We start from the raw sequence: 26797 nt of genomic DNA on the forward strand, positions 1-26797 counted from the left end.
ATGTTGTTATGTGTACAATATGTCTCTAAGAAATCATCTCAAAGTCAAGCAGTCTATGTGATATTCTGGCTAAATAGAATTATTTATATTATATTCTTGATAAATTTTATATTACCCTGTTGTTTTGTAGATTTTTTATGTGTAATTAATTTCATAAATTAACATTATAATCAAGGGGGAAATTATAGGTTTGGCCTCATTAAAGGGGCTGTACTCTGTATGATGAAATAGCGAAAATAAAAAAAAATTGTCGAAAACTGACAAACTTGGTATCGATGTGTTCAATGCATTGGAACTTACTAACTGAAGTACCACATAGTTTACAATTAATTAATTTTTTGCAGTTTTTTCTTATTTTTCCATTAAAAAAGATTACTATGTATGTCTACCTAGTAGAATTCATTCCTTATGCGTGATTGGCTAGTCGATGTTATCACGTGATAATACCAAGTTAGGTATATAGCTTAAATATTCCATCTGTTCAGGGTTAGCCTTCGTAGCACAGTGGATACAACACTGGCCTGCAATTTTGGCAACCCCAGTTCGAACCCAGTTTCTGACTCGATTTTTTTTTTTTAATTTTGGTATTTTTTTTACAATTATGATATCAAAGAATAAAACATTTTATTAAATAATTGTCCATAGATTAGTTATAGAAACAAACAAAAATGGTGCAAATCTGGTGTACAGTCCCTTTAATATAAGTGGTAATTGAAACAAACAATAATTTTAAGCACCTTATTATGGATGCTACAATGAGGAATTCATTACAAAAGAACCTTTGGCTAAAATCAATCTGAAATAAACAAACATTGAAAACTGAGAAACATTCCTCTTTTTTTAAACGGTGTGTGGTGTTACTGTTTTAATTATCAAGGAAAGAAACAATCTCAGCTTTATTCCTCATTATAATTATCCTGGGATTATCAGAAAATCAGCGATAATGTAAGCAGGGCTAATCAAACATCGATGAACTTTCAAATATTCATTCTATGGAAACAATAATCTGATTATGCACTATCTATCTTTGACTTTTACAAGGAATTCATCTAATTCCGATCCTTTTTTTATTTTTAGATTTTCTGCATCAGAAATATACAGCATAGTTGCCAAAAAAATGGCAGCTCTTTTATGGCAAATGATTTTATAACAAGGTTTATTGAAACATTATGCATAAAACAAGGGCGCCACACAATTAACTCACCCTCTTAACCAGTCAGGGTTTACTATAGCCCCACTGCTAGTTAGGGGTTGCCTAAGCCTCTTGGTCAGATGGGGTGCCTTACCCTTTGAGTCAGACAGGGAATGACTAAGCCTCTTGGCCAGTCAGGGGTTGCCTAAGCCAGTTGCCTAAGTCCAATTGCCTTAGCCTTTAAGCAAGGCAGGAGTTGGACAGTCAGAGTATGCATTGTCTCTTGGCCAGTCAGGGATTGCGCTAGTCAGGGGCTAACTTTGCCTCTTGGCCTTTCAGGGGTTACCTTAGATTCTCGACTTGTCAGGGTTTGTCTTAGATTCTTGATTAGTAAGGGGTTGCCAGTTTCCTCTTTGCCAGTCAGAACTGCCTTGACCATTTTGACCAGTCAGGGCCAGCCTTAGTCTCTATGCCAGTCAGAACTGCCTTGGCCATTTGACCAGTCACGGTGTCTGCCTTTGCCTCTTTGCCAGTCATAACTGCCTTGGCCATTTGGCCAGTCAGGGGTTGCCTTTGCATCATGGTCAGTCATGGAGTGCCTTAGTCTCATAATCAGATAATACCTTAGCCCCTTGGGCAGTCAGGGGCTGCTTTTGCTTCTTGGTCAGTCAGGGATTGTGCTAGTCATGGGCTGCCTTTACCTCTTAGCCAGTCAGGGGTTGCCTTAGCTACTTTGCCAGTCAGAACTGCCTTAGCCTTTCGGCAAGTCAGAGGCTGCCTATTCCTCTTGGGTACTCAGGGGGTGTGCTAGTCATGGGGTGTCTTTACCTCTTGGCCAGTCAGGGGTTGCCTTAGCCTTTTTGCCAGTCAGAATTGCCTTAAGTAGTCTTTCTGCAAGTCAGAGGCTGCCTTTTCCTCCTGGGCACTCAGGGGGTGTGCCAGTCATGGGCTGCCTTTCAGAGATTGCCTTAGTCTCTTGGCCAGTCAGAACTGCCATAGCCTTTTGGTCAGTAAAGGGCTTCCTTTGCCTCTTGGCCAGTCAAGAAACCCCTTAGCCTATATTTGCTGGTATGGTGTTCCCTACCCTCTTGGCTAGTAAGGTGCAGCCCTAGCCTCTTGGTCAGACAGGGGTTGCCTTAATCTTTCAGTCCAGCAGGGGTTGACTAAGCCTCTTGTGCAGTCAGGTGTTGTCTTAGCATTTTAGTCAGGCATGGGTTGGTTAAGCCTCTTGACCAGTCTGGGGTTGACTTAGATACTTGGCCAGTCAGGGGTTGCCTTAGATTCTTAGAGTATTGGCCAGTTAGGAGTTGCCTGAACCCCTTAGTCAATCAGGAGTTTCTATCGTCTTAGTGGAATCTCAGTGTCATTACCAATACAGAGTTATCACTCTAAACCTCTAGTCAAAAATAGCATCTTAGCTACTAATTTCTGGCATATTTTCGAGTTTTGTAATTCAGAACATTTCATGTTATGCATGCTTGCTGTGACAAAAAATATCGTAGGTATTATTGTTTCCAAATATTTGAGGCACTAAGGCACAAGTAAGTATATCAATTAACCTAAATCTTTAATTACGAGACAATCAGTGATTTTTACTTAATAAGTATTCCAATCAATATAAGTACAGTTGTAATCTGCTACATGTTAATCAAATGTAAAATTCTGAGTTATCATTTTTATAACCTCTACATACAAAGCATTTCTCATTTCAGATCTTGCTATCATTTTTCATAGTTCTACAATTCATGCTATTTTATTTTAATAAAATTGTTTCAAAGCAATATGTATAAACTTTCACCTCCAAAATAAACACTTTCCATATAATTTCCAACATGATTCTAGGACTTTTCACTTATAAATAAAACATCACTAAAAGCCACTAATGATACTGAAACTTTTTCTTGGAGAATGAAGACATCAGAAAATGGAAAAATAAATCTCTCTTTAATGAACAAAATTGGAGAAAAACTTTTTAACACCACAATAGTTCTGATTTTTCTGGGAAAAGTTTATTTCAACATCACACATCTTTTAAGCATTTAAACAACCCTTACGCAAAACCAGCTGAAAACACATTTAATGACAAAAAGGATTATGTTTATATCCCATCAAAACACCCTTGACGAAGCCATCATTTTTATGAATGACAGCAATAACAAGAGATAATCACCCAGAAAAGATCAATAAATACACTTTTGTTAGCCTTCTCATCAGATGTTCCAAGATATCTAGAATTACTCCATGCACACTTCTAAACGTTCATGGCACTTTTGTGATACAATTGTTTCCTTGCTCGGTAAATTGCAGAATCTATAAACATCGCTAGGGACAATATTAAGACCAATTTGAAAGTCACTGGGACCTACAATTTCAGATGATCATACAGACAAATAACCGATGCTCAGCTGATCAAGGACTGGATCATTGTCTTACAAATGGCTTTTTATATGGGCTTATTTGTTTCAGAGAATAGACTGGTTGATCAGTTGCTCTTTCTTGTTTTTATGTGACTGTTTTCAGTTCTTATTGATAGATTGTTCATTTGCAGATATTCCATCAGATTGCTACCCAATCTGTCATAGATTTTATCATGCCAGTCAATTTTGACAATCAAATATGGCTACAACTCTTAGTGGCCTATCACCTCAATACACAAGAAAATGTCAACATAGGCCTCGGTACACTAGAAAATGCTAATATAGGCCTCAGTGACCTAAAATATGTCAACATGGACCTCAGAATGAAAGTAAATGTCAACATTTGCATCAGTGCACTAGAAAATGTAAATATAGGCCTCAGTGCCATTGGAAATGTCAAGATAGGCCTCAGTGCATTAGAAATGTCAACATAGGCCTCACTGAAATAGAAAGTATCAAGATAGGCTTCACTCAACTAGAATACATCAAAATAGGCCTCAGTGCACTAGAAAACGTCAACATAGACCTCAGCACATTAACAATATTAAAATAGGCCTCAGTGTGATTTGAAATGCCATCATAGGCCTCAATTTTCTTGAAATTTTCAAAATAGGCCTAAGTGCACTTGGTAATGCCAAAATAGGCCTCAGTACACTTGGAATTGCCAACAGAGGCCTCAGTACACTTGAAAATGTCAACATAGGCCTAAGTTAACTTACACTTGAAAATGTCAACATAAGCCTCAGTACACTTAAAAATGTCAACATAAGCCTCAGTACACTAGAAAATTCCAACATAGGCTTCAATACCCTTGAAGATGCCAACATAAGCCTCAGTACTCTTGAAAAGCCAACATAGGCCTCAGTACACTTGAAAATACCAACAAAGGCCTAAGTACGCTTGAAAATGTCAACATGTGCCTCAGTATACTTGAAAATGCCAACACAGGCCTTAGTACACTTGGAAATGCCAACATGGGCCTAAGTACACTTGGAAATGCCAACATGGGCCTAAGTACACTTGGAAATGCCAACAGAGGCCTCAGTACACTTGAAAATGCCAACACAGGCCTTAGTACACTTGGAAATGCCAACATGGGCGTAAGTACACTTGGAAATGCCAACAGAGGCCTCAGTACACTTGAAAATGTCAACATAGGCCTCAGTACACTTGAAAATGTCAGCATAGGCAGTTAACTTACATTTGAAAATGTCAACATAAGCCTCGGTACACTTAAAAATGTCAACATAAGCCTCAGTACACTAGAAAATGTCAACATAAGCCTCAGTACACTAGAAAATGCCAACATAGGCCTCGGTACACTTAAAAATGTCAACATAAGCCTCAGTACTCTTGAAAATGACGACATAGGCCTTAGTACACTTGAAAATACCAACAAAGGCCTAAGTACACTTGAAAATGTCAACATGTGCCTCAGTATACTTAAAAATGTCAACATAAGCCTCGGTACACTTAAAAATGTCAACATAAGCCTCAGTACACTAGAAAATGTCAACATAAGCCTCAGTACACTAGAAAATGCCAACATAGGCCTCGGTACACTTAAAAATGTCAACATAAGCCTCAGTACTCTTGAAAATGATGACATAGGCCTTAGTACACTTGAAAATACCAACAAAGGCCTAAGTACACTTGAAAATGTCAACATGTGCCTCAGTATACTTGAAAATGCCAACACAGGCCTTAGTACACTTGGAAATGCCAACATGGGCCTAAGTACACTTGGAAATGCCAACATGGGCCTAAGTACACTTGGAAATGCCAACAGAGGCCTCAGTACACTTGGAAATGCCAACACAGGCCTTAGTACACTTGGAAATGCCAACATGGGCCTAAGTACACTTGGAAATGCCAACAGAGGCCTCAGTACACTTGAAAATGCCAACATAGGCTTTAGTACACTTGTAAATGTCCCCATGGGCCTCAGTGTACTTCAAAATGTCAACATAGGCCTCAGTACACTTGAAAATGTCAGCATAGGCAGTTAACTTACATTTGAAAATGTCAACATAAGCCTCGGTACACTTAAAAATGTCAACATAAGCCTCAGTACTCTTGAAAATGACGACATAGGCCTTAGTAAACTTGAAAATGCCAACATAAGCCTCAGTACTCTTGAAAATGACGACATAGGCCTTAGTACACTTGAAGATGCCAACATAAGCCTCAGTACTCTTGAAAATGACGACATAGGCCTTAGTACACTTGAAGATGCCAACATAAGCCTCAGTACTCTTGAAAATGACGACATTGGCCTTAGTACACTTGAAAATACCAACAAAGGCCTAAGTACACTTGAAAATGTCAACATGTGCCTCAGTATACTTGAAAATCCCAAAATAGGCCTTAGTACACTTGGAAATGCCAACATGGGCCTAAGTACACTTGGAAATGCCAACAGAGGCCTCAGTAGACTTGAAAATGCCAACATAGGCTTTAGTACACTTGTTAATGCCAACAGAGGCCTCAGTGCACTTCAAAATGTCAATATAGGCCTCAGTACACTTGAAAATGTCAGCATAGGCCTCAGTGCACTTGAAAATACCAACATCAGCCTAAGTACACTTGAAATGCCAACATGTGCCTCAGTTTACTTGAAAATGCCACTTTAGGCCTCAGTACACATGAAAATGTCACCAGAGCCCTCAGTACACTTGAAAATGTCAACATAGGCCTCTAGTACACAAGAAAATGTCAACATGGGCCTCAGTATATTTGGAAATGCCAATATAGTCCTCAGTATACATGAAAGCCAACATAGGCCTCAGTACACTTGAAGATGCCAACATAAGCCTCAGTACACTTGAAAATGCCAACATAGGCCTCAGAACACTTGAAAATGTCAACATAGGCCTAAGTACACTTGAAAATGTCAACCTGTGCCTCAGTATACTTGGAAATGACAACATAGGCCTCAGTACGCTTGAAAATGTCAATATAGGCCTCAGTACACTAGAAAATGTCAACATGGGCCTCGGTACACTTGGAAATGTTAACACAGGCCTCAGTACACTTAAAATGCCAACATAGGCCTCCGTACACTTGAAAATGTCAACATAGGCCTCAGTACACTAGAAAATGTCAACATGGGCCTCAGTATACTTGGAAATGACAACATAGGCCTCAGTACGCTTGAAAATGTCAATATAGGCCTCAGTACACTAGAAAATGCCAACATAGGCCTCAGTACACTTGAAAATGTCAACAGAGGCCTCAGTACACTTGAAAATGCCAACATAGGCCTAAGTTCACTTGAAAATGTCAACAAAAGCCTCGGTACACTTAAAAATGTCAATATAAGCCTCAGTAGACTAGAAAATGCCAACATAGGCCTTAGTACTCTTGAAAATGCCAACATAGGCCTCAGTACACTTGAAAATACCAACATAGGCCTAAATACACTTGAAAATACCAACATAGGCTTCAGTATACTTGAAAATGCCAACATAGGCCTTAGTACACTTGGAAATGCCAACATGGGCCTACGTACACTTGGAAATGCCAACAGAGGCCTCAGTAGACTTGAAAATGCCAACATAGGCTTTAGTACACTTGTAAATGTCTCCATGGGCCTCAGTGCACTTCAAGATGTCAACATAGGCCTCAGTACACTTGAAAATGTCAGCATAGAACTCAGTGCACTTGTAATTACCAACATTGGCCTAAGTACACTTGAAAATGCCAACATGTGCCTCAGTATACTTGAAAATACCAAAATAGGCCTAAGTACTCTTGAAAATGTTAACATGGGACTCAGTTTACTTGAAAATGTCAACATGGGCCTCAGTACACTAGAAAATGCCAACATATACCTCATAACACTTAAAAATGTCAACAGGTGCCTCAGGATACTTGAAAATGTCAACATAGGCCTCAGTACACTAGCAAATGTCAACATAGGCCTCAGTATACTTGGAAATGCCAACATAGGCCTCAGTACACTTGAAAATACCAGAATAGGCTTAAGTACACTTGAAAATGTCAACATGTGCCTCAGTACATTTGGAAATGCCAACATAAACTTCAGTACACTTGAAAATACCAACATAGGCCTAAGAGCACTTGAAAATGTCAACATGGGCCTCAGTTTACTTGAAAATACCAAAATAGGCCTAAGTACTCTTGAAAATGTTAACATGGGACTCAGTTTACTTGAAAATGTCAACATGGGCCTCAGTACACTAGAAAATGCCAACATATACCTCATAACACTTAAAAATGTCAACAGGTGCCTCAGGATACTTGAAAATGTCAACATAGGCCTCAGTACACTAGCAAATGTCAACATAGGCCTCAGTATACTTGGAAATGCCAACATAGGCCTCAGTACACTTGAAAATACCAGAATAGGCTTAAGTACACTTGAAAATGTCAACATGTGCCTCAGTACATTTGGAAATGCCAACATAAACTTCAGTACACTTGAAAATACCAACATAGGCCTAAGAGCACTTGAAAATGTCAACATGGGCCTCAGTTTACTTGAAAATGTCAACATGGGCCTCAGTTCACTAGAAAATGCCAACATAGGCCTTAGTACACTTGAAAATGCCAACATAGGTCTCAGTACACTTGAAAATTCAAAACATAGTCATCAGTACATTTGAAAATACCAGCATAGGCATCAAATACCAATGTTGGCCTCAGTGCACTTTGAAATACCAACATAGGCTGAAATACACTTGTAAATGTCAACATAGTCAACAGTTCATTTGAAAATACCAACATAGGCCTCAAATACCAACATAGGCCTCAGTGCACTTGAAAATACCAACATAGTCCTCAAAAACCAACATAGGCCGAAGTACACTTAAAAATGCCAACAAAGCATCAGAATAGGATATGAAATCATTATTTTAAGGTTCAGCACACTTGGAAATTGTTATTTTTACAATTTATTATTATTCAAACATACCTTGGTAATTCTAATAATCCAAAAATGTTTAAAATTTGTTCTCAAAAAGTACTATAAACCTGTTCTTTAGATATATGCTTTTACTTAATGACTCTTTCCAAAAAGGGACGTGGCTGAAACCTTATCTTTAACGGAAGTCTCAAAATATAAAGTAGACTTTATTCCAGATATCACCTAATTGAAGCTGTAATGAAACCAGACATTCGGCACAAGACGGATATAAAACTGAATTAAATCAGCCTCATCCTCATAATATTACACTCTTTATCTTTAAAGCTGCACTCTCACAGATTTACCGTTTTTACAACTATTTTATTTTTTTTCTTGGAAAGAGCAAATTTTTGCATAAATATCTGCCAACCAATGATAAAAGATTGCTGACATTAGATCATATAGCAGATTTGCATATTTCTGTTCGAAAATTAATGTTTTATGGCTTAAACCGTTGCTAACGGTTTAAGAAAACTGCATAAGACATTAATTTTTGAACTGATTAAAAATCTGCGATTTAATGTTTTTTTTGTCAGCAGTCTTATATCACTTGTTTCCATAGATTTTTGCAAACAAATGGCTTGTTCAAAGACAAAAAATAAACAAGAGGGACAAGACAGCCCTATATCGCTCACCTCAGTAAAACTTTGTGCTATAGACTTGTTGATAACAGGGCGATAACAGGGATTTGGCATCTCTGATGTATGAAAATGTTACCTCTAAAGTGTTAACAAGGTATTTCCATATTTGGGCTCTGTGACCTAGTTTTTGACCCCAGATGACCCATATTTCAAGGATATTTGGGCTGAAAATGTTACCTCGAGAGTGTTTACAAGGTATTTCCATATTTGGGCTCTGTGACCTAGTTTTTGACCCCAGATGACCCATATTCGAACCTGAGCTAGCAATCATTGAAACAACCTTTCTGACAAATTTCAAGGATATTTGGGCTGAAAATGTTTCCGCGAGAGTGTTTACAAGGTATTTCCATATTTGGGCTCTGTGACCTAGTTTTTGACCCCAAATGACCCATATTCAAACTCGTCCGAGTAATTACTGGGACAAACATCCTGACCAAGTTTCAGTGGCAATTGAGGCAAAAATGTGACCCCTAGAGTGTTAACAAACTAAGTGTGGACGGACGACAGACGATGGACAAAGGACAAAGGACAAACATCGTACCTAATAGCTTACCCTCAGCCTACAGCTAAGGTGAGCTAAAAAGTTGTCAAAACATTCAATCTGTGAGAGTGCAGCTTTAAGATGGAGGCATTTTGCAGAAATAGATGTGAACACAAGAATGGTGAGGTTTGTTCTCAGGAAATATTCAAGCAACATTCACACTTCTATTTACATAACATTGTACTTAGTATTTTATATGCTAGGAAATGAGACCTATAGTTTTGTTCAGGATGACAGAATAGGGAGTCATATGACAACCTTCCCATTTGTATCACAACCTTTATAGCTATATCATATATTCCGTGGATCATAAAATCTATAAGCAACAGATGAAGTCTACTAAGCTTCCTATCTTTGATATATAACTGATCATATGATATGAAATAAAATATGTTTTAATCAAGATGCTTCAACTAATTAGGGATCAATAAACGGCTCGAACAAAAACACTTGCATGTCTCGGCTACAATCTGCTAGTTTTTTTTAAAATAAGTAAGAATTTTATACTTTTATAAAATAAGTCTGTTTGCTTGGTCTGTTTTGGTGTCCATTTGAGACAGCAAGAAAACATCCCCTGGTGTGGCTCAAACTCATGACCTCTTAGGTGAGAGGCAGACACCTTAACCACTAGACTAGTCACTGTTGAATGGTCTAAAATGGTGTCAATACTATGGAAACATCCGCTGGTGGAGCTCCAACTCATGACCTCTTGGGTGAGAGGCAGACACCTTTACCACTAGACTAGTCACTGTTAATTGGTCTATAATGGTATCAATACTATGAAAACATCCCCTGGTGTGGCTCAACTCATGACCTCTTAGGTGAGAGGCAGACACCTTTACCACTAGACTAGTCACTGTTAATTGGTCTATAATGGTATCAATACTATGAAAACATCCCCTGGTGTGGCTCAACTCATGACCTCTTGGGTGAGAGGCAGATACCTATACCACTGGACCACTGACTGTTGAATGGTCTGTACTGGTGTGAAGACCATAAAAACATCCCCTGGTGTGGCTCAAACTTATGAAGTCCTGGTCAAATGGTGAACACCTTTACCACTAGACCACTGACAGCATTACAGATTAATTTTTAAAGGGAAGTAACCTATGCTAGGCTGGCAATTTGCTGAAGTCAAATAGTGGTCCTTCAAATTACCATTTGATAAAATCATAGTTCATATCTGTAGACCTAAATAGTGAGGGTTCTGTTCACAGTTTAAAATACATTACACTAAAACTTGTTTAACTCATTTCTGTTTAAACTATAATAGCATTTAAAGCTGCACTCTCACATTTTGACAACTTTTTTATTTTTTGTCTTGGAACGTGCCATTTTTTGCAAAAATTCATGGAAACCAGTTATATAAGACTGCTGACAAAAAATAGAACGCAGATTTTTATATTTAAGTTCAAAAAATGATATTTTAAGCATTTTTCTGAAACCATTAGTAAAGGTTTAAGCCATATACATAAATTTTTAAGAACGGAAATATGAAAATCTACAATCTGATTTTTTGTCAGCAACCTTATATCATTGGTTTGCAGATATTTACGCAAAAATTTGCACTTTCCAAGACAAACTAGAGCTGTCACAGGAGTGACGAATACCCCCAAATGACGCCTGGACACAGGAATGGCAAACAATTCCTTTGAAAAGAGGCCATAACTCCAAGGTTACTGCACACTGCATCTTCTTTTATCATGCATGTATTGTTTTATTTAAATCTGTTGAGTAATTTAGAAGTTACACTGCTGACGAGAAAAACTAGCCTTTCATGAGTTATCGTCCGTAAACCGTTTTTTTTTAGTAACAGTGACCTTGACCTTGGCCCCACCAGCCCCAATATCGAACTTGACCTGTATCTTCTGATGTTACACCTGTGTACCAAAAATTGTTCAAATCTGTCAAGCCTTTCATGAGTTATCGTCCAGAAACTGTTTTTCTATTTTTAGTAACAGTGACCATGACCTTGGCCCCACCAGCCCCAATATCGAACTTGACCTGTATCTTCTGATGTTACACCTGTGTACCAAAAATTGTTCAAATCTGTCAAGCCTTTCATGAGTTATCATCCGGAAACCGTTTTTCTATTTTTAGTAACAGTGACCTTGACTTTGGCCCCACCAGCCCCAATATCGAACTTTATCTGTATCTTCTGATGTTACACCTGTGTACCAAAAATTGTTCAAATCTGTCAAGCCTTTCATGGGTTATCGTCTGGAAACCGTTTTTCTATTTTTAGTAACAGTGACCTTGACCTTGGCCCCACCAGCCCCAATATCGAACGTGACATATATCTTCTGATGTTACACCTGTGTACCAAACTGTATCTTCTGATGTTACACCTGTGTACCAAAAATTGTTCAAATCTGTCTAGCCTTTCATGAGTTATCGTCCGGAAACCGTTTTTCTATTTTTAGTAACAGTGACCTTGACCTTGGCCCCACCAGCCCCAATATCGAACTTGACCTGTATCTTCTGATGTTACACCTGTGTACCAAAAATTGTTCAAATCTGTCAAGCCTTTCATGAGTTATCGTCCGGAAACCGTTTTTCTATTTTTAGTAACAATGACCTTGACCTTGGCCCCACCAGCCCCAATATCGAACTTGACCTGTATCTTCTGATGTTACACCTGTGTACCAAAAATTGTTCAAATCTGTCTAGCCTTTCATGAGTTATCGCCCGGAAACCGTTTTTCTATTTTTAGTAACAGTGACCTTGACCTTGGCCTTACCAGCCCCAATATCGAACTTGACCTGTATCTTCTGATGTTACACCTGTGTACCAAAAATTGTTCAAATCTGTCAAGCCTTTCATGAGTTATCGTCCGGAAACCGTTTTTCTATTTTTAGTAACAATGACCTTGACCTTGGCCCCACCAGCCCCAATATCGAACTTGACCTGTATCTTCTGATGTTACACCTGTGTACCAAAAATTGTTCAAATCTGTCAAGCCTTTCATGAGTTATCGTCCGGAAACCGTTTTCCTATTTTTAGTAACAGTGACCTTGACCTTGGCCCCACCAGCCCCAATATCGAACTTGACCTGTATCTTCTGATGTTACACCTGTGTACCGAAAAGTTTTCAAATCTGTCTAGCCTTTCATGAGTTATTGTCCGGAAACCATGAAAACCGACAGACCGACCGACTGACAGACCGACAGACCGACCAACAGACCGACCGACCGACAAGCTCACTCCTATATACCCCCCAAAACTTCGTTTGTGGGGGTATAAAAATAAAAAGGTTGTAAAAATGGTAAATCTGTGAGAGTGCAGCTTTAAGTCTTCTTTTAGCAACAATAGAAGCATTTACTGAAATGCTTAACAAAGGCTATGCAAAATTCAATTAATGCTGAAATAAGAGAGGTTGATCATGGCCAAAAAGGTAATTTATGAACGATAACTTTTAAATTACTGCAGTAAGTAATATAGCTGGAAATTGATCCTATTTTGATATTTTTATATGTATAAACATTGTTAATAAATTTGGTAAACATTAGAAAATAATCTTTTATGCTTATATTTAAGGCCAAATTGTTACAATTCTATGACCTTGACACAATGGGTCAATTGCTCAGAAGTTTGTTAAAGTTAACAATGTAATTACCATGATCGTTGTTAACTAAAATTTATTTTATTGTCTGGATATTAAATGGACACACTTGTGATCTGCAGTATTTTTAACAACAGTAAAGACAGCTCTTGTTTTTTATGCAAAGATATGAGCATATCATAAAATATTTCACCCTTTACAACAAGATTCTGAATGTCAGCATGCATTCAGTGAAATTGCCATAAACATTAACCAGATATTCCCTTAGCCTTCGATTGATATTTTTTATTTCACTATTTTACACTTGCCATTTGTGGAACAAGTGATGATTTACCCGCCCAGACGTACAGTTGTATGTCTAGCTACACTCCTGACTACACAGATGACAAATCTGTCTGCAGAGCTATGCAGGCAACAGATAAATGTAAGACAAGATATAATTCTCCTTTTTAACTGCATTTGAACTAGATTTTGAATTAATTTAATAATACAAGAGCAAACTCATTTTATAAAGCTACCGAGGGAAATTAACAGGAAGAAGAAGTTTTATTGGATCGTAGCTTCTTACACAATGCTTTTTTCACCCACAAAAGGATTCTTACATTTAAAGATGGCAGTAAAAAAAATTGGAAAAACCTCCAAGTCATTCACATAGCGATAAAACTTGGGGTCTATACTGTTTGCTTTAAAATTTGTTCTATTTCTTACCATGAATAAAATCTTACAAGTGACATATCACCATTTTGTGCCTGACAACTGTGCCAGAAGGTTTCAAAATCATACTTAAAATGACACAGTAATATCCATAAGACAACCGCCATTTCGCTATGTGCATTTGTGAAACATGACGGATGGTGAGATTAAAACATGCCAACCTTGCAACATGCAAGATGAAAAGAAACTGGGTTCAGTGTCATTTCCAAGGGTCAGGGCTCAAAACTCCAAGAAGTGCCTCAATACACTTGGAAATGACAGCATAGGCTTCAGGACAGTTGAAAATGCCAGGATAAGCCTCAGCTTACTTTGAAATGCTAACAAGGGCCTCAGTGCACTTGTATATGTCAACATAGGGCCTCAGAAATCTTTGAAATGTCAACATAGGGCCTCAGAACACATGGAAATGCCAACATAGTGCCACAGAAAACTTGGAAATGTCAACAGAGCCTCAGTACACTAGAAAATGTCAACAAAGGGCCTCAGTACACTTGTATATGTCAACATAGGGCCTCAGAAATCTTTGAAATGTCAACATAGGGCATCAGAACACTTGGAAATGCCAACATAGGCCACAGAAAACTTGGAAATGTCAACAGAGCCTCAGTACACTAGAAATTGTCAACAAAGGGCCTCAGTACACTTGGAAATGTCAACATAGGGCCTCAGAAAACTAGGAAATGTCATCATAGGGCCTCAGAAAACTTGGAAATGTCAACATTGAGCCTCAGAAAACTTGGAAATGTCACCATAGGGCCTCAGAACACATGGAACTGCCAACATAGGGCCTCAGAAAACTTGGAAATGGCACCATAGGGCCTCAGTACACTTGGAAATGTCAACATAGGGCCTCAGTACACTTGGAAATGTCAACATAGGGCCTCAGAAAACTTGGAAATGTCACCATAGGGCCCTTAAAACTTGGAAATGTCAACATAGGGCCTCAGAAAACTTGGAAATGTCACCATAGGGCCTCAGTACACTTGGAAATGTCAACATAGGGCCTCAGTACATTTGGAAATGTCAACATAGGCCTCAGTACACTTGGAAATGTCACCATAGGGCCTTACAACACTTGGAAATGCCAACAAAGGGCCTCAGTACACATGGAAATGTCAACAAAGTGCCTCAGTACACATGGAAATGTCATCATAGGGCCTCAGTACACTTGGGAATGTCAAAACAGGTCTGTAAGATGATGCTTTAGTGGCTTGGTCAGTCATGGGTTGCTTTAGCCTCTTTTTAGTCAGGGATTGCTTTAACCTCTTGTCCAGTCAGGGGTTTCTTAAGCCTCTTTGTCAGTCAAGGGTTTGCTTTAGCCTCTTGCCCAGTCAGGAGTTGCCTAAGTGTCTTTGTCAGTCTGGGGTTGCTTTAGCCTCTTGGCCAGTCAGGGGTTGCTTTAGCCTCTTGGTCAGTCAGGGGTTGCTTGAGCCTTTTGGACATTCAGGGGTTGCTTTAGTCCCTTGGCCAGTCAGAGGTTGCTTTAGTCTCTTGGTCTGTCAGGGGTTGCTTTAGCCTCTTGGTCTGTCAGGGGTTGCTTTAGCCTCTTGGCCAGTCAGAGGTTGCTTTAGTCTCTTGGCCAGTCAGGGTTTGCTTTAGCCTCTTGGTCTGTCAGGGGTTGCTTTAGTCTCTTGGTCAGTCAGGGGTTGCTTTAGGCTCTTGGTCAGTCAGGGGTTGCTTTAGTCTCTTGGTCAGTCAGGGGTTGCTTTAGGCTCTTGGCCAGTCAGGGGTTGCTTTAGTCTCTTGGTCTGTCAGGGGTTGCTTTAGTCTCTTGGTCAGTCAGGGGTTGCTTTAGGCTCTTGGTCAGTCAGGGGTTGCTTTAGGCTCTTAGTCAGTCATGGGTTGCTTTAGTGTCTTAGGCAGTCAGGGGTTGCTTTAGTCTCTTGGCCAGTCAGGGTTTGCTTTAGCCTCTTGGTCTGTCAGGGGTTGCTTTAGGCTCTTGGTCAGTCAGGGGTTGCTTTAGGCTCTTAGTCAGTCAGGGGTTGCTTTAGTGTCTTAGGCAGTCAGGGGTTGCTTTAGTCTCTTGGCCAGTCAGAGTTTGCTTTAGCCTCTTGGTCTGTCAGGGGTTGCTTTAGTCTCTTGGTCAGTCAGGGGTTGCTTTAGGCTCTTGGTCAGTCAGGGGTTGCTTTAGGCTCTTAGTCAGTCAGGGGTTGCTTTAGTGTCTTAGGCAGTCAGGGGTTGCTTTAGCCTCTTGGCCAGTCAGGGTTTGCTTTAGCCTCTTGGTCAGTCAGGGGTTGCTTTAGCCTCTTGGTCAGTCTGGGGTTGCTTTAGTCTCTTGGTCAGTCAGGGGTTGCTTTAGGCTCTTAGTCAGTCAGGGGTTGCTTTAGTGTCTTAGGCAGTCAGGGGTTGCTTTAGTCTCTTAGTCAGTCAAGGGTTGTTTTAGTCTCTTTGCCTTTATTTCTTATCCAGTCAGGAGAAGCCTTGGTCAGTCAGGGGTTGCTTTAGTTTCTTAGTCAGTCTGGGGTTGCTTTAGTATCTTAATCAGTCTAGGGTTGCTTTAATCTCTTAGTCAGTCTGGGGTTGCTTTAGTCTCTTAGTCAGTCTGGGGTTGCTTTAGTCTCTTAGTCAGTCAGGGGTTGCTTTAGTCTCTTAGTCAGTCTGGGGTTGCTTTAGTCTCTTAGTCAGTCTGGGGTTGCTTTAGTCTCTTAGTCAGTCTGGGGTTGCTTTAGTATCTTAGTCAGTCTGGGGTTGCTTTAGTCTCTTAGTCAGTCTGGGGTTGCTTTAGTATCTTAGTCAGTCTGGGGTTGCTTTAGTATCTTAGTCAGTCGGTGGTTGCTTTAGTCTCTTAGTCAGTCTGGGGTTGCTTTAGCCTCTTGGTCAGTCAGGAGTTGTTTAAGCCTCTTGGTCAGTCTGGGGTTGCTTTAGTCTCTTAGTCAGTCTGGGGTTGCTTTAGTATCTTAGTCAGTCTGGGGTTGCTTTAGTATCTTAGTCAGTCTGGGGTTGCTTGAGTATCTTAGTCAGTCTGGGGTTGCTTTAGTATCTTAGTCAGTCTGGGGTTGCTTTAGTATCTTAGTCAGTCTGGGGTTGATTTAGTATCTTAGTCAGTCTGGGGTTGCTTTAGTATCTTAGTCAGTCTGGGGGTTGCTTGAGTATCTTAGTCAGTCTGGGGTTGCTTTAGTATCTTAGTCAGTCTGGGGTTGCTTTAGTATCTTAGTCAGTCTGGGGTTGCTTGAGTATCTTAGTCAGTCTGGGGTTGCTTGAGTATCTTAGTCAGTCTTTGGTTGCTTTAGTCTCTTAGTCAGTCTGGGGTTGATTTAGTATCTTAGTCAGTCTGGGGTTGATTTAGTATCTTAGTCAGTCTGGGGTTGCTTTAGTATCTTAGTCAGTCTGGGGTTGCTTGAGTATCTTAGTCAGTCTTTGGTTGCTTTAGTCTCTTAGTCAGTCTGGGGTTGCTTTAGTATCTTAGTCAGTCAGGAGTTGTTTAAGCCTCTTGGTGAGTCTGGGGTTGTTTTAGTCTCGTTGCCTTCATTTCTTATCCAGTCAGGAGATGCCTTGGTCAATCAGGGGCTCTTTAACCGTTTGTGTTATATAAATGTCATTGCCAATAAAGAGTTATATTCCAAACCTACTGGCAGCTTTAGCTATCTACTCTCAACATAACACCAGTCATGTTGTTTTTAGTTTTTAATCTGTTTTACTATGTAACTCTACCAATGAATTTTAGAACATTTCATTTAATGCATGCTTGCTGTGACAAAAAAAATACAGCAAGTATTGATATCTCATATTGTATTAATTAAATTAAATCTAAGTTAAGACATTACCCAATACATATCCCAATCAATAATTACTCATGCTTGCTATTAAAAAATATAGCTTATTCATCTCTTAATCTTGATGCACAAGTGCATTAATTAAATTAAATCTTAGTTAAGAAATTACTCATTATGTATCCCAATCAATATAAGGTCAGTTGTAATCTGCTATACAAGTTCATTTCTAATCTGTTATATAAAATGTAAAATTCTGATTAACTTTGAGTAATCATTTTGAAAACTTCTTCATACAAAGCATTCTCATTTCAGATCTTGCTATCATTTTTTTTTAAATTCTACAATTTGATATTTTAATAAAATTGTTTCAAAGCATTATGTATAAATCTTTCACCTCCAAAATAAACACTTTCCATATAATTTCCAACATGATTCCAGGACTTTTCACTTATAAATAAAACATCACTAAAAGCCACTAATGATACAGAAACTTTTTCTTGGAGAATGAAGACATCAGAAAACGGAATAGAAAATCCCTCCTTAATGAACATTGGGTAAAACGGGCTTTTACACTACGTTAGTTCTGAATATCTGAGTATAGTACATTATAACTTTACACATACTTTTCCCATTCAACGAACTCATACACAAATCCTATGAGATAACATTTGATGACAAGGAGTTTGTTTATATCCCATCAAAGCAACCTTGACAAAGTCCTCATGTTTATGACAGACAGATTACTAGCAATAACACTGAGATAATCATTCAAAAAAGATCAATAAATACACTTTTGTTAGCCTTCTCATCAGATGTTCCAAGCTATCTAGAATTACTCCATGCACATTTAAGCATTAACAGCACAATTGTGATACAATTGTTTCCTTGCTCGGTAAATTGCAAAATCTATAAACATCGCTAGGGACAGTATCATGACCAATTGGAAAGTCACTGGGACCTACCATTACAGATGATCATACAGACATATAACCCATGTTCAGCTGATCAAGGACTGGATCATTGTCTTACAAATGGCTTTTTATATGGGTTTATATGGGCTTATTTGTTTCAGAGAATATTCTAGTTAATCATTTGCTCTTCTGTTTTTATGTGACTGTTCTGTTCAATTAGATATTCCATTAGATTGTTACCAAATCTGTCTTGATTTTATCATGCTGATCAATTTGGGTCAATTTACAAAGTCAAATGATCATCACTTTTTTCCTGTAAAGAGTGACTTGTAAACTTAGGGTTGTAACAGCCCTACTCCCAAACACACACATCAACCCTCCCCCTGAGTACTGAATACCCCTTCCTTTTCTACACAAATCAGACTTGATGCTATGCCCAAGTTTTGTGATCTTAAGAGTCCATGTTGGTGAAGCTTTGAAACAAAAGGCAAAATAAGTATTTCAAGAACCATAACTCATAAAGACCTGCAGTTAATAAATAGCTTGTAACTGATCATATTTAGTCATTTTTAATGCCTATAAACACTAAACACTAAAGTTGGTAAAGAAAAGAAGATAATAGCATAGGCCTCAATTCAGGAACTGCCAGTATTTAGGCCTTGATACAATTAAAAACATCAACATAGGTCTCAGTGCACTTGGAAACATTCACACAGGCCTAAGTACACTTGAAAATGCCAACATAGGCCTGAGAGTACACTTGAAAATGCCAACATAGGCCTCAGTACACTTAAAAATGCCAACAGAGGCAGTACACTTAAAAATGCCAACATAGGTCGCAGTACACTTAAAAATGCCAACATAGGACTCAGTAAACTTGGAAATGCCAACATAGGACTCAGTAAGCTTGGAAATGCCAACATATGCATCAGTTCAAGTTGAAATGCTAACACAGGCCTCAATATTCTAGGAAATGCCAACACAGGCCTCAGCATACTAGGAAATGCCAACACAGGCCTATGCCAACACAGGCTCAGTATACTTGGAAATGCCAACACAGGCCTCAGTATACATGGAAATGCCAACAAAGGCCTCAGTATACTTGAAAATGCCAACATATGCATCAACACACTGGGATATTATAACATATGCATCAGTTCAAGTGGAAATGCCAACACAGGCACACACTTGGAAATGCCAACTGCCAACACAGACATCAACAAACTTGGAAATGCCAACACGGAAGCCAACACAGACATCAACATGCTTGGAAATGCCAACACAGACATCAACAAGCTTGGAAATGCCAACACAGACATCAATTAGCTTGGAAATGCCAACACAGACATCAGCAAGCTTGGAAATGCCAACACAGACACCAACAAGCTTGGAAATGCCAACACAGACATCAACAAGCTTGGAAAAGCCAACACAGACATCAACAAGCTTGGAAATGCCAACACAGACATCAACAAACTTGGAAATGCCAATGTGAGACTCATTTCTCTCATTTGACTTTGATGATCAAATCAAACCAAAATGCATATGATTGTTGTACAGTTAAAAGTTACCTGACAAATTTCCCCAGTTAAAAAAGAGCCAAAATATCACGAATATCACACAAATCATATACCTTATTTTGTTGTGATAATTGATTCAAATGAGTTGAACATAAAAATGCTTCAAAATTAAAAAATAATAAATTTTGACATCAATCTATATTGTGCCCATTTAAGACCATGAAAACAACCCCATGGTGAAACTAATGACATCTTGGGTCACACACAGGATGGTGGACTTCTTTACCTCCAAGATCAGAACAGTCTAATATTTAAAGGGAAGCAACCTATACTAGCTGAAGACAAATAGCGGTCCTTCGATAGTTTACTTTAAACCAACATGTTATGTAATGTTTGATGAAATCGTATTGCATGTCTGTAGAAGTATATAGTGAGGGGTTCGTTCATCGTTAAGAATACATTACACTAAAACTTTTTAGACTCATTTCCGCTTAAATTTACATAAATTACAATTAATATTTTTTTGGAACAAAGAAGCACTCACAAATATACAAGATAATATTTCATCATAAATACTAACAAAAAATCCAACATAATTTCAACTAGCAATTCACTAGAGGGAAAAACAGTATCTTTATTTGAATTTTATTTATTTTTTGCTTGTTTATCTCTGCACTGCCACAGAAAAAAACCAGTTCCACAAAATATTTTTTTTTTATTTAAAAGGGTGGATGTATTTGATTTTAAAATAACATTGTGCGGTACATGTATAATTTGGCATACTTTCCAAAATTTGCCTTTGATAGGCCAAATTTTGTCAGATAAAAAACACTGGATGTTAAGGCAAGATCAGGCTGGAAACCAAAATTAACAATTGTGCCTTTGAGCGAAGGTTACCAGAGCGAATGTTTCATTCAGTCAAACAAAGGAAATAACTCATTAATTATTAAAACCAGAGGGATGGCCTCATGCATTTGCCAATTGTTTCTGGCAAGATGTTCACAAAGTTTGTGTTGCATATTTCAATGGTCTGAGTTATAGCAATGTTTTTGTCACGACAACATTGATGACAACAACAAAGGCACAAAAGGGCAATCACAGTCCTTCAATTTTTTGAAAACAGAGGAACTTAAAACATGTTTCATCAACTCTTGCGATGCAGTCTCCAGGGGGAGATTAAGGCATATTTGACACTTTTGAAGGCTGCGTACTCATCATGAAAATCAAACCAGAAAAATCAAGGGTGATAGCTAAGGTCCAAAAAATGACATGTAAAGTTCTTATAAAACAGCCATAAAAGTCCCTACTAACACATACAATTTCAAAGCAACTGACATGATAAATTGACAAATTGTCTGGAAGGGACAGTTTATTTCAACTTGTGGTGTCCATTCAGGATCCCTTGGAAATATAGTTTGTGTAGACCCCTGAAAAGTTAAATATGACATATGTGATGCCGAGGCCCATGTTAAATAACAGAGCTTTACACACAGCAGTTTGGATGTTATCTCTGCTAGCTGAAAAGTGCTTTTATACAAAAAATTGCTGCATAGTTCTTAATGTTAGATAGCGCAAGAGAGCAAATCACATATGCATTTTTGCCTGGGATCAACATCTGGAGCATCACTTTCATTAAATAAAGGTCTCGAGTTGAATTGGAAGAAAAAAAATTCAGAAATCAACGCCATAAAAATTGCTGTTTTTGATATAAACAATCATTTGGGGCAGTTGCTTGAGCAATTTTCTCTAAAGCACCCTGTAAGAGATTTCTATGCAACATGCAATGGTTTCAAGAAAGCTCTTTGTTATTCCCCTTGGCAAGATCTTGGCTGCTTGGTGGAGAGCGCTTTTTTGAATGTTGCATTGCGTAGAAAATCTCAATCTTAAATAAAAGGTTAAAATCACAACGTTTTGAAAAGAGATTCTGGCTGCATGCTTTATTTCAGTAGGCAAACTAAATGCAGGGCCAAGTAAAAATGTGCTTTTAAAAGCAGGTCAATGCTCAAATATGTAATGCTTCTCTGTGGTTTACCCAAAGGACTTTCTTCTCTAAGGCATCATAACATGGATCAACATCAATGTCAACTATTGCAAATAAATGGACAAACAGCTTACCTTAGGGCTGGGTATCTTTATTTTCAGCTTCTGTCTCATCTGCAAGGCTTTTGACGGACTTGTGATGTCGTCCGGAATTTCCATTCGCGTTCCCATGGCGATTGTAATCCAAATAAAACACACACCTTTTATTAAAGATTAACAAACTAATCTCCACTGCACTCAAAAATGAACTTGCTTCAAATACACACTCTTCAGATTCCACTCTGTATCACACTCTAGCTGTAACTTTATAAAACTGCGTGTTCTACTTCGCACATCATATGTTACCAAACCTTAATCCCTTATTTATGCAAATTTTAAAAAGTTAATTATTTTTGCATTGAATTATGACGATATTAAAATCCCTTTGTTATAAGAGGGAATATACCATGACGAGGACTTTCTTAAATCATGAACTTGGTGCATCACTATCATGGTAAACTGTGAACTAGATTTATGATGTATTAATGATAAACATATATGATAATTGAAATATTATCTCTGTACAGGTGACTTAACCTACAAGGTCTTTGACAACTCTTTGAAATGAAAAAAATGAAATGCTTAAAGGGACTTTATCACCAAGTTTATGGCCTGACCTTGAAGACCTTATTTTTGTGTGCTGTGTGAAGAAATGTGTGTCATAAGGATATACGGAATAATTGTTTGTTTCAGTGTCAGGTCATAATGTATTTCACAAAGCGAGTACCAAAATTTACATTGTGCCTCAAAAGGATATAAAATGAAGGCTAATTTTTTGTTTTTTTCAGAAAAGCACTCTAAACTTTATGCAAACATAGAATCAATGACGTGATTGAAATTGTGGTCCAACACTGAGTGCACTGATTTTTGTTTTGCACTTGCAAAGAACTGGCTAAAGTTTCAAAACAGTGAAAAATATCAGACTGTTATTTTCACTGTTTGAAACTATTTCACTGATGAAAGTCTTTAAACAATGGAAAGTATATTATAAGAATTATTAATGAAAGAATTGTTATTTATACAGTGTTTGTTAAAACAAAGGAATAAAATAACTAAATTGGACCTGCATTATGCAATTTAGAAAAAAATAATCATTATGTTGCTAACATGAAATATGTAAGAAAGTGCCTCTAAATTGCAATCACTTCAAAAAACAGCTGCTACTGATATACCTACCGATGGGTGCACAATCTTTTTGCACTGCTTAATTCTTTATTTTTCCTGATGAAACATTGACAAGCATGATTCTTTCCGTAATAAAAACGTTACCAAGATTTGAATGAAAGATTTTTACAACATGATGATGTTTTTATGAGTTAAATGTATCATGTAATCTCATTAAGTTAAGAACCATAACAAAACTCACATTCTTGAGTACATAATTTTAACAAATTTAACCTTTTTTGCTGAAAATTGTAATCGGAGTCTCCAAAATCTTGTTAAAACTAGATGTTTGTTGCCAAATTACAACAATGTCAAGCCCATCACTGTCATAATAAGGAAATAGTGCTGATAAAGGTCACTCTTTGAACTAAATTGTTACTGTTGGACAGTTTATGACTATGCTTGATAGTGATTTCAAACGAATTTTAAGAAAAAACGTACAATGTTTATACACCAAAAATATGCATGAAAATTGTCTAAACAATATACGCATATATATGGATAAATCTGATGAAAAGTAGCAGATATTTAAAATAATCGTTGTCAAAAATTACGAAATTCTCACTTAGTTGAAAATATGCTTATTGAATACGGCCCCAGACCAATAAGTGTGACCTTGATTCTATTTATATATACCCTCTTCTCATGGTGAAAATTTGTGCCAAGTTATTTTTAAAACCAAGTTAGAGCCTGGACAAGCTATAATACATGGACTATTTATCAATGGCGTTTGAGTGTGACCTTTAACTGTGACAAACAGAAATGTGTCTTGCACGCGACAATCTGTTTCTTCTGTTCTGATGGTAACTTTTGTGCCATGTAATTCTAAATTAAATTTCCTAAATGCAGGGCCAAGTAACAGCTCAGATAAGTCAAAATACAAGAAATTTGGAACGATGACCTTTCAGTTATAATGACCCTGACCTTTGATCAACAGACATTGGGCTTTAACCCTGTCTTCTCATGGTGAACATTTGTGCAAAGTTATTTTAAAGATCCCCCAATATGACCTTGCCTGTTGACCTACAGATACACAGGTTTTCACTGGACATGTCTCCTTCTCATGGTTAATATTTGTGAAAAGTTATTTTGAAATCCCTCAAAACATGGCCAAATCCAGATCCAGTCCAGATAAGCCAACATCAAAGTACTTTAGACCAATGACCTTTAAAAGTGACCTTAAATCATGAACCACAGACATTCTTATTGTAAAACCACACAAGTTCTCATGGTGAACAATTGTTATTTTCAAATTCCCTCATTGTCCAAGTATCAAGCAGAACAAACCAAGATTGAACTGACAGATGGACGAACAAATGCACATACACCAAACTGCCACTCAGTGATAATTATGTTGAGCAAACCACAAGAGGGCTCGAATAAAATTTATAATCAGCGATTGACATTTTATCATGTTCAAAATAATTTCACATAATCATATTTTTTTTATTATTAACTCACTTTTAGGATATTGTTATTATTATTATGAGTAACACAAACATGAATTCTCCAAAAATATCTTTTAATTTGTTAAGATATAAATCAATTAAGGTACCTGAATTAAAAATTGTAGTCCTTTAAATGTCCTAAATTACAGTAGTATTTTACTGTTCACAAATTTTAATTTCTCAAAATGTAGACTAATCTATTGTAAAAACAAACTTCTCTTTCAACTCCTTTACTATTGGGTTTCAATTCTTAAATAACTCCATCAAATATTTGAATAGTGTCTCTTACAAAACTGCATGTGTGCAAAGTAACTTACAATAAACATGCTCTTCACCTTCAATACAGAAAAACCTTACAGTTGACATACCCTGAAAATAAAGGAATTACTCAAATTTGTTTCTTTATGTATTGAAAAAAATCCAATGGACTTGCTTTTTATCTAATTTCAAAGGCATTTTTCTCACATAAAAACCATGGTAACACCTTAATAACTAATGCACCTGTCTTCAGATTATAGAAATACTAGAATTACACTAAAGACTATCACTTACTGGATCTTATTATATAATTTACTGTTTAACAAGACTCTGCTTAAACTGAACGAATCTTTTTAAAATATCACTTGGATCTGATGCAGGTGATGGCTGATTAGAAGATTCATTTCTAACTCGATCTCTTCTATATCATGCATGCTCTGATGATCTTAACACTTCATATAATTATGCAACGCTGCAGTTTAAGTAATGGTTCAAGATGCAGTGGCATTACAATTTATTTCCTGTAAGTACATACTAGCTATCTTTAACTTTTTAGTTTTTCTTAAACTACCTACTTACTGGGCCAGCCAACTTTGATATCTACACTTCACCTGATAAAAAATTTACGACAAAAAATATGAAAGTTGTCAAAACGGTCAATCCTTGAGAATGCAGCTTTAAACAATGAGACATTAATCTCACATGAGCCATAAGGCTGTTACGCTAGCAAAGCAAATGTGAATCAAAAACAGCAAAAAATTGCAAAATGCCTGAAGATGTTGCGGAACAAAGCTTCAACCTTGTAAGCAGTATTAAACTGCATTTATACGAAATCTAGGGTCATCTTTGAAAGTTGAGATCTTATAAACGTGCACATCACAGGAGAAAAACAAATTGCAGGGATACAAAATAATACATTTATCTCTCTGTTTTTCACTCTAAGCACATCATCATGTAAACAACACTGTAAGAAGAATTAAACTGCACTGAAATAAAATCTAGGGTCAACTTTAAAAGTCTACATTTTATAAACATGCTCAAATTGCACAGATTCAAAACAATTTATCTCTATGTTTTTCACTGTATGCACAGCATCATGTAGATTATTGTAATACAATCCTACCGTATTAGGCTTATTCATCTGGCTCTTTAGCACGCCTACTAAATGCCAGCTCCACCACTTTATCGGTGGTGCAATGAAAACGAGCAGTCAACAAGATGAAAAAAATGAGCTGTCAACACTTCAAGAGTATGATTTATATTATATTTGATTTATATTATATTTGATTTATATTATATTTGATAATTTCATTTAACAGACATATTTAGAAAATCAGAGTATGTAACCAAGTACCATGTAAGAACACTTTTTCCGCATGTTCGCAACGATCATGTTTCAATATTCTTCGTACTATGGTGCTAGGAATTTTTTTCCTGAATTGGAGTTGTGCATATTTTGAGATCTGCTTGCATTTTAAGTACACTTTAATGCTTACACACACTTCTTAGAGATTAAATATCCATATATCTCTAAAAAAGGTGGAGCTGTATGTTGCTGTAGTGATGGCGCTGTCAAGTAGTGGTGGTGCTGTCAAGTATGTTTTGCGTCAGAAGTAACATTATGATTTAAATTTCAATATAGCCACACCAAAATTATTTTTTTGTTTCACAGATGTTTGCAAAAACAAATTAGAGGAGCAAGTCATTTTTTTTTAATATAATCTTGTCATTTTTCATAAAAACTTGCATAATAAGTATAAAGTTCCTGGG

The 26797-nt window shown here is 37.4% G+C and overlaps 1 protein-coding gene across 1 annotated transcript in view; it reads right to left on the reverse strand.

Moving 5' to 3' along the window:
- LOC128231233 (5'-AMP-activated protein kinase subunit gamma-1-like) overlaps positions 1-22323 on the reverse strand; it is a 247073-nt gene extending 224750 nt beyond the window's left edge. Inside the window, exon 1 of the mRNA XM_052943836.1 lies at positions 22194-22323. Coding sequence (XP_052799796.1) covers positions 22194-22289 — 96 coding nt within the window. The 5' untranslated portion in view covers positions 22290-22323. The remainder of the gene's footprint in view (positions 1-22193) is intronic.
- Between the last annotated feature and the right edge of the window lie 4474 nt (positions 22324-26797).

The sequence above is a fragment of the Mya arenaria genome, chromosome 1 (assembly GCF_026914265.1).
Source record: "Mya arenaria isolate MELC-2E11 chromosome 1, ASM2691426v1".
In the NCBI taxonomy this organism is placed as follows: Eukaryota; Metazoa; Mollusca; class Bivalvia; order Myida; family Myidae; genus Mya; species Mya arenaria.